The sequence below is a fragment of the Triticum aestivum genome, chromosome 7A, assembly GCF_018294505.1.
Source record: "Triticum aestivum cultivar Chinese Spring chromosome 7A, IWGSC CS RefSeq v2.1, whole genome shotgun sequence".
Classification (NCBI taxonomy): Eukaryota; Viridiplantae; Streptophyta; class Magnoliopsida; order Poales; family Poaceae; genus Triticum; species Triticum aestivum.
The window spans coordinates 175,885,769-175,893,643 of record NC_057812.1 but is presented as its reverse complement, the minus strand read 5'-3'; the positions used below and the strand labels follow the sequence as shown (position 1 = coordinate 175,893,643).

Below are 7,875 nucleotides of genomic sequence, written 5' to 3'. Positions count from 1 at the left end.
ATGGCTTCCGCCATTCCCTCTCTGCTTTTCTGTCTGATTCTTGCTGCTGCTCACCTTGGCAGCTCTTACCACACGAGCTACACCAATGGTGGAAAGCACTTTGTTGTCCTCTCATCCGATCCGAGGAGTCCGTCGACCTGCTCGCCCGTCCCTTCTGGTGAAGTGCCTTGCATCTATCTCTGCATCAGAACCCAGAACCAAACCTCTCATGCTGCTAATGAACTTGTGGTTGTGGTCATTTTTCAGGAGACGGAGGACGGCTGCCAGTAATGCATCGGCTTAGCCCGTGCGCTCCTGCTTCTGGCGCCGGTGCCGGTTCGGGCCAAAGCATGCCCTCGATCGGCGACGCCCTCCGCCTGCGCGCCCTCTTCGGCGACTCAGGCGACTATAAAAAGTCCGGGTTGACGATCCCCTCGATCGGAACCCCACTCCAGTCTCTTCCGGGCGCATCAGAGTACCACGTCACCGTCGGCTACGGCACCCCGGTGCAGAGACTCACGGTGGGATTCGACACGGCCACCGTGGGAGCCACGCTCCTCCGGTGCGAGCCATGCGCCGGGGGCCGGTGCGGCAAGAAGCGGCTCTTCGACCCGTCCCGGTCGTCTTCCCTCGCCCAGATCCTGTGCGGCTCGAGAAAATGCCCGCTGAGCGACTGCTCCGGACCCAGCTGCACGGCGACCCTGACAAAGAAGGGCGCCGTCGTGCTCAACGCCACCTTCGTCACCGACACGCTCACGGTCTCGCGGTCGGTCGCCGTGGACGATTTCAGGTTCGTCTGCTTGGAGACGCGCGGCGCCAGCACGGTGGGCAGCTCGTCGGGAGTCCTCGACCTCAGCCGGGACCCCCAATCGCTGGCGTCGCGGGTCGTTCTGTCGCCGGACACGGTCGCCTTCTCCTACTGCCTGCCCTCGGCCTTCCCCTACTCGGCGGGCTTCCTCTCCTTCGGCGCCACGCGCCCGAACATAGTGAGCTACGCCACCCTAAAGAGCAAAGCCTCCCACCCGAACCTGTACTTCCTCCGGCTCGTCGGCGTGAGCGTCGGCGGGGTGGACATCCCGGTTCCGCCTCAGGCACTCGCCGGCGACGCGCTGATGGAGCTGCACACCACGTTCACCTACCTGCAGCCGAAGGTCTACGCGGCCCTCCGCGATCAGTTCAGGGGGTGGATGGGGCAGTACCCTGTGGCGCCGCCGTACGGCGAGCTCGACACGTGCTACAATTTCACCGGCCAGAGCAGCGTCGGGGTGCCGGCGGTCGAGCTCACCTTCGAGGGCGGTGCGGGCCTGGAGCCCGGCGTCCAGCAGACGATGTACTTCAAGGACCGCGGTAACATCTTCCCCGTCGGGTGCCTCGCGTTCGCGCCGGTGCCGGCGCACGCACGGGGCATATCGGTTATCGGCACCTTGGCTCAGGCGACGACGGAGGTGGTTTACGACCTGCGTGGAGGCAAGGTCGGGTTCGTCCCCAAGAGTTGCTTATAACTGATCATCATGGGTGCATTACACACGCATCGCACGTGGGTGTCTTGAACGTTTGCGAATGGGGTAATAAAGGGTCAGTTCTTCGTGGCTTAAGCTTGTCGAGAGACCAGCTTAAGCTTCTCTTCGACTTTAAATACACCCGGCCATGTTATTCGGTTTATATCGTCGGGGCTTATTATCAAGTGAAATAATAATATGGACTATAATCTATTTTTTTAATAACTAGCAAAAAGGCCCGTGCGTTGCTACGGATTGAACATTGGCCATGTCGACCGCTCATACATGTAAAAGTGGCAACCTAGAGGCTTCTTCCTATACTCAGATTGATCTAACAATATTCAGATTGTGCAAAGTGCAATTAACACGAAAATTTTCATCAATTGTGGGAAATCCTAAACCCAACTTCTAGTTCAAACCCATTTAATTAAATTCAAATGAGCTTTAATTTAAACCTTTCACTTATGCTCATTTCTATTTTTCCTGGATCAAGCACATTTTTGTGAGTCCGGAAAAAATAGCTCCTTGCCAAAAACCCATTCCTAACCCTCTTTCCTTTTTGCTCTCTTTTATATTTAATAAATAGAAAGAAAAGAGAATAAGATAGAGGAACAACAGCCTGCCAGGTTGGCCCAACCATCCCCGCAGCCCACCTAGCCCCTATAACCTAGCTACCCCGATTCCGGCCTGGCACTCGACACCGGCCGCCGCGCCATTGGCTAATGCCGGCGAGCACGCCACCCATTCGTCGCCCGGTCTCCTCCTCGGCTCCCTCTCCACCTCTGTTGCGACACCTACGCCATTCCTAGCGGTCGGCTGAATGCGCTCAACCCCCTGTGTGCGAGCGCGCGCTCGCACCATGCGGTCAGCGCCGCCGCCGCCTTCCTCCAGTGAGCAGCAACCGGAGACCCCCCCCCCCCCCCCCCCAAATTTACAAAATATTACCCACAGATGCAACCTGTAAGTGATAAAAAAATGTTTCACACAGAGGAATCTCCGCCTGGGACGACCCATGCAGTAGAAACCTTCTATACTACGCTTTGCACGCTAGGAGAAGACACTGCGTGCCTGTTTGGGCGGCCTGTTTTTTAAATTTCGTTATATATATATATTTTTTCCTTTTCCATCTTTGTATTTTCTACTTTAAATAATTTCGGACTTTAAAAAAGTTCCAAAAATAAAAAAGAATTTCTATTATTTTAGTAATTCATAAATCTTTTCGGATTTTCTAAAATGTTTGCATATTCAAAAAATAATCACAATTTTGAAAACAAATGTCTGGGAAATCAAAAAATGTTCATGATTTTATAAAAATATTGTGTATGAAAATTGTTCATGAACTTAAAAATATAGTAAAAATTCAAAAACTGTTGACTTACAAATAGTTTATTGATTCACAAAATGTTCACTGATTAAAAAAAGATCATGCATTTCTAAACATCTTCGTCAATTTTAAAAATTGTTCCACCAATTTCAAGAAAATGTTCGGCGATTCTAGAAATGTTCGCCTATTCAATAAAAATATTTTAGAAACTGTTCACAATTTTTAGAAAATGTTTGAAAATTGCATAAATGTTCATGATTTTACAAAAAATTCAAAAAACTGTAAAAATGTTAAGGAATTTGAAAAATATTCACAATTCTAAAAAAAAGCTCATGATTTTCAAAAATTGTTTATGATTTCATGAAAATAAGAGTGATAGTGTATCTCGGTGATGCTGCAAAATATGGTCGTGTTGCAGATTATGCTTTTTTTCTTCCATTACAACGCACGGCCGTTTTGCTAGTTATATCATAATCAAGTTATATAGTTTCTGTTTATATCCACTGGAGTTATTGCCGAATGAAAAGTCTAATATGGACTATAATGTTATAGTTTTGCTATTTCAGATGTGAAATAGCTACCTCAAATCTAAATTTTGGACCATGGGATCCTTATTTGATCCGTTCTCTGTTGTAAATCTCGTCCTAACTCCGATCCGCATTGTTCTGCTTTTCTTTATCAAGAATCATCCGCATCGTTATGCATGTGATTCCTTCATCACGACCATTGTTTCAGCCTCCTTGTTTTCCTTTTTCCGTCAGCCTGTTTCTAGTCGCAGGATGTGGGCTTGGCCCATATTTTGTTTTTTCGTTTGTTTGTTTGTGGGCCTGCGAGAGATTTGGAAAAAAAAAACTACCGGCCAAAATTATTTGACTTGGTGTAAGAGAGTTTTCTTCCGTCGCCATCGCAATCTGAGAAATTTAGGTCCCCTTGCCTCTGGCTGCCATCTTGGCACTGATAAGTGGGGACCTCAGATCTTCAAAATCTTTATGGTCTTCGTCAACGTCTAGTGATCATTACAATTTTGTGAGAATAAATTTTCCCTCGTTCTTCTAGCGGTGTCATGAGGTTAGAGAGTTTTCTGTCCTCGCAAATCTTGTTATTCAAAACTGGTGAATTTATGATGTATCAAGCTTTTTTTGTTGGTACGATTCTTTGTGGAGGTGAAATCTTTCATCAACATCATGATAAAGATATAGTAATTCGACGTCCTGCACTTATAGGGGTTCATCCCCGGCCCAAAACGGTCATCGATCATGGTTTCCCATCTTTTTGGATGGGCGACTCAAGGCGTTTTTAAAAACCATTATTGATAATGTTCGTGTGGGTGAAAGAGTGACAACATCGTTGCTCCAGTTCAATTGCAGCCTCTTTACCGAAGTCTTTAGAGTATTTCTTCGAGCAGAGATTGATAAGGTGTTTTCAAGTGACTTCATTGTAATTCTTAGTCATAGGAGTTTCTCTATATTTTTTGGATCTTAGGTCCAAATCAGTGTATAGTAATTGTTATTAGTAATTACAGAGCTGCCTCACCAATTGCCTTCTCGCACTACTACCTCTTCCTTAGTTTACAGAGCGTGTACGTGCCCCTAGGTCGTCAATTTAACCAACTTAATACAAGTCATATATTATAAAAAATATATCAATATAAACTTCAGATGTTTTATTTTCAAACCGTATAATTTTTGTGTTATATAGTTTATATAAAGGTGATAAAATTAGCAACTTAGGTATACACGTAGGACTTGTAAACTGAAACGGAGATAGTATTATCATGTTTCCCGTTCTCCTTCCTTCATTACCAACTTCCTTTTATGTCCACTGGAGTTATTGCCCAAGTGAAAAGTCTAATGTTATGCTTCATTACAATGCTACCTAAAAAGTTCATCCTCACTCAAAATTTCATTATCCTATTTCTGTTGACATGCATCTTATCCACCTCATCACCCATGACTCACCCATACCACCTCACAAGAAAAATCTAGTAAAATGTTAGGTACGACTTTTTTAAAAAACTACGTGGGATAAACCTTTATTTAGTACGCTCCCATTCCTGGGTCGGTAGCTCTTCCATCTTCTCTACGTGGGATAAACCTTTATTTAGTATGCTCCCATAGACGAGGCAGCAAAAGGCCCACATATGGTTGTTTGATCTCTACACATCATCCATAGAACACCGCTCGCGGCTGGCGCATCAAAGTACCACGTCATCATTGGCTACGACACTCCGGTTAAGAGACTCACCGAGGGATTCAACACGGCCACCATGGGAGCCATGCTCCTCCACTGTGAGCCATGCGCTGGGGGCCGCTGTGGCAAGAAGCAACTCTTCGACTCGTTCCGGTCGTCTTCTGTCGTGGATTTGTCACGGTAGATGTTCTTGTGAAAGAACTTAGTCGTGAAGCCATCACTACGGGTTAGCTTTAAGGGGTTAAACCGAACAAGGGGACACGGTGAATTTTATACTAGTTCGGCCCCTTCGAGGAAGGTAAAAACCTACGTCTAGTTGTGATTGGTATTGCTAGGGTTTCAAAGGCCAGTGAGCGAATTCGCTTTGTCTGACTCTCGAGTTGTTGTCTGTCCCTAAACCGCTGCCGGGTCGTCCCTTTATATACATAGGTTAACGCCCGCCGGTTTACAGAGTCCCGGAGCCGGATCATAAACGTATCCAGCTCGGTCTCTATCCTTCCTATTTTACAATACAAATTACATGACTAAGCCGGTTTACATTTACAGGCTTTAACCCGCCTTCGGGCCTTGGGCCTCCATGAAGCGCCATCATCCTTGCATCTTTATGGGCTTTTAATCTTCAAGGAGTCAACCCGGCTACATAAGGCCGGTTTACCTCCAGTAGTAATATCCCCAACGTTAGGCCCCAGATTGGTTTGAACTCGTTCATGTCAATCTTTTATAATTAGAAAAATTCTTCCCTCATATCTTCACCTCGATCTTGTAAACCGCCATGATGTCATACTTCAAGATTATGATAAACCGTCCTGACGTCATCCATCCGTTGATGTCGAAGATTACCTTCATTTAATATGTCTTCAGCCATCGAGGCGACACCCTTATTATCTTATCCATTTTTGGGCTCCTCGATTCCCGCACTTGTCGTTTCATCTCTTCGCCTTATAAATAGGGACACCGGACCCCTTTTCTTTTCTTTCTGCTACCCATTCATCTCTTCTTCTTCCTCTCGACGACCTCACACCCGAGCGCCGCCGTCATCTTCGAACTCCGCCTCTGCTTTGCTGTTGGCCGCTGCATCAACCTGTTCGCACCAGAGTTCCACAGCGCCCTTCCGCTGCTTCCGCCGTCGCAGTAAGTCTTTTCCCCTTTCTTTCTTAGATCCATTAGGTTTCCTTGTTCTTCGCTGTTCTTGAGGTTCATCAGAGCTTTCAGTGTTGCTCTTTCATGGCCTTTAGGTGAATACTTCATATCTGACGTACTCCTTGCCGTAGCTAACCTTCCCTTGTCACCACAAACCCTTATGCGCAAAGAACTGATCTAGTCCTTCATAAGTTGCTTCGGTTCCGCACCCCTTCTAGATCCAATTGTTTTTACTTTTCTGTCTTATCTTAGATCCGAAATTTCACATGTCACTGTGAGATCTGTTTCTATGTCCCTGTGAGATCTGTTTCTCCTTGCACCAACATAGGCGGTTTAACCTTGTATAAGCAGTCTATGCCATTAGCCCTCTGATAAACCGGAGGAGCATTTTACCTTCATAATTATGCTCCGGTTTAATAGTGTCTGAGTAATCATGTGCTAGTATTACCCTTTTCCCTTACTGCATTAGTCTCCGGTTTATACCATTTCACATATCAGTATGTTTCTTACTCCCTTGTCTCTTGCATATAATCATGCGTAATTTATAAAACCGGCCTTTCATTTTCAGCTTGTTTGCTTCGCAATGGCCAAACAATTCACTGCCTGCAACTGGGCTCGTTCCCGGGTTACTGAGACTCAGTTGAATGAGATGGTTAGCATCGGCTCCCTGCCTAAGAAAACTGAAATCAAATGGCGAGTTCCAGGAACAGAAAATCCTCCAACCCCAAGGCAGGGCGAGGTGGTGGTCTTTGTTGACCATATAGGTCGTGGCTTCAAACCGCTAGGGTCAAAGTTTTATCGAGATGTGCTTGCCAGCTTCCAACTTCATCCGCAAGATATTGGTCCCAACTCGGTTTCCAACTTATGCAACTTCCAGGTCTTCTGTGAAGTATATTTACAAGAAGAACCAACTGCAGAACTATTCCGGGTTTTCTTTCACTTAAACCGGCGCACAGAGTTTGTAAATGGCCCGAACACAGAACTTGGTGGTGTCTCGATTCAAAAGCGGAAAGAAGTTGAATTTCCTCATGCCAAACATCATAGCCACCCAAAGGAATGGAATCAAACTTGGTTTTATTGCATAGACACTTCACCTGAAGATGAAAATCCCCTCCCCGGCTTTCGTGATCATAGACTATCCAATACTCACCCCATGCCACAACGCTTGAGCTCTTCAGAAAGGGCGAAATACGCTCCTCAACTCGCCAAACTCCGGGCCTTTATGGCAAACGGTTTAACAGGCATGGACTTTGTGCGCTATTGGATATCCTGGAGTATCTTGCCGCTAAACCGGCGCCCCGGTTTAATGTGTGAATATACCGGTGAGGTTGACGACCCTCAACGCCATTGCAACATCCAATTATCCGAGGAAGAAGTCACTGAAGGTGTAAAGAAAATTCTGAACGAGTCGGAACTGATCTGTAGTCAAACCGGTCTGAGTCCCTTCTATGCCAAGAACAAACCACCTGCTGTAAGTATTATACTTGCTCTTCATCTCTAATATCTTTAACTTATGCAACCTGTAACCCTTCTTCTTTATATGTAGGGTGATGACCCCTTCTGGAAACGGAAAACCGTAGAGAAAGCGGCAAAGCCGACTGGAGACAAAGCGGTAAAGCCATCCGCCCAAAGACCAAAGCCGTAAAACGGACGTCAAAACGGAAAACGGCTGACCGGATTAATATGGAGCTTGATGATGATACTGATGATCCAGAAGTTGAGGTAGAACTTGACTCACTTGGC

General features: G+C 46.2%; 1 protein-coding gene across 1 annotated transcript; it reads left to right on the top strand.

Annotated features, from left to right (window-relative positions):
• On the top strand, positions 1-1,481 carry LOC123152799 (aspartyl protease family protein At5g10770-like). The gene is made up of 3 exons (XM_044572240.1): positions 1-157; positions 250-485; positions 618-1,481. Exons 1-3 carry the CDS (start codon positions 1-3, stop codon positions 1,479-1,481), a joined length of 1,257 nt encoding a protein of 418 aa, XP_044428175.1.
• Positions 1,482-7,875: the final 6,394 nt, after the last annotated feature.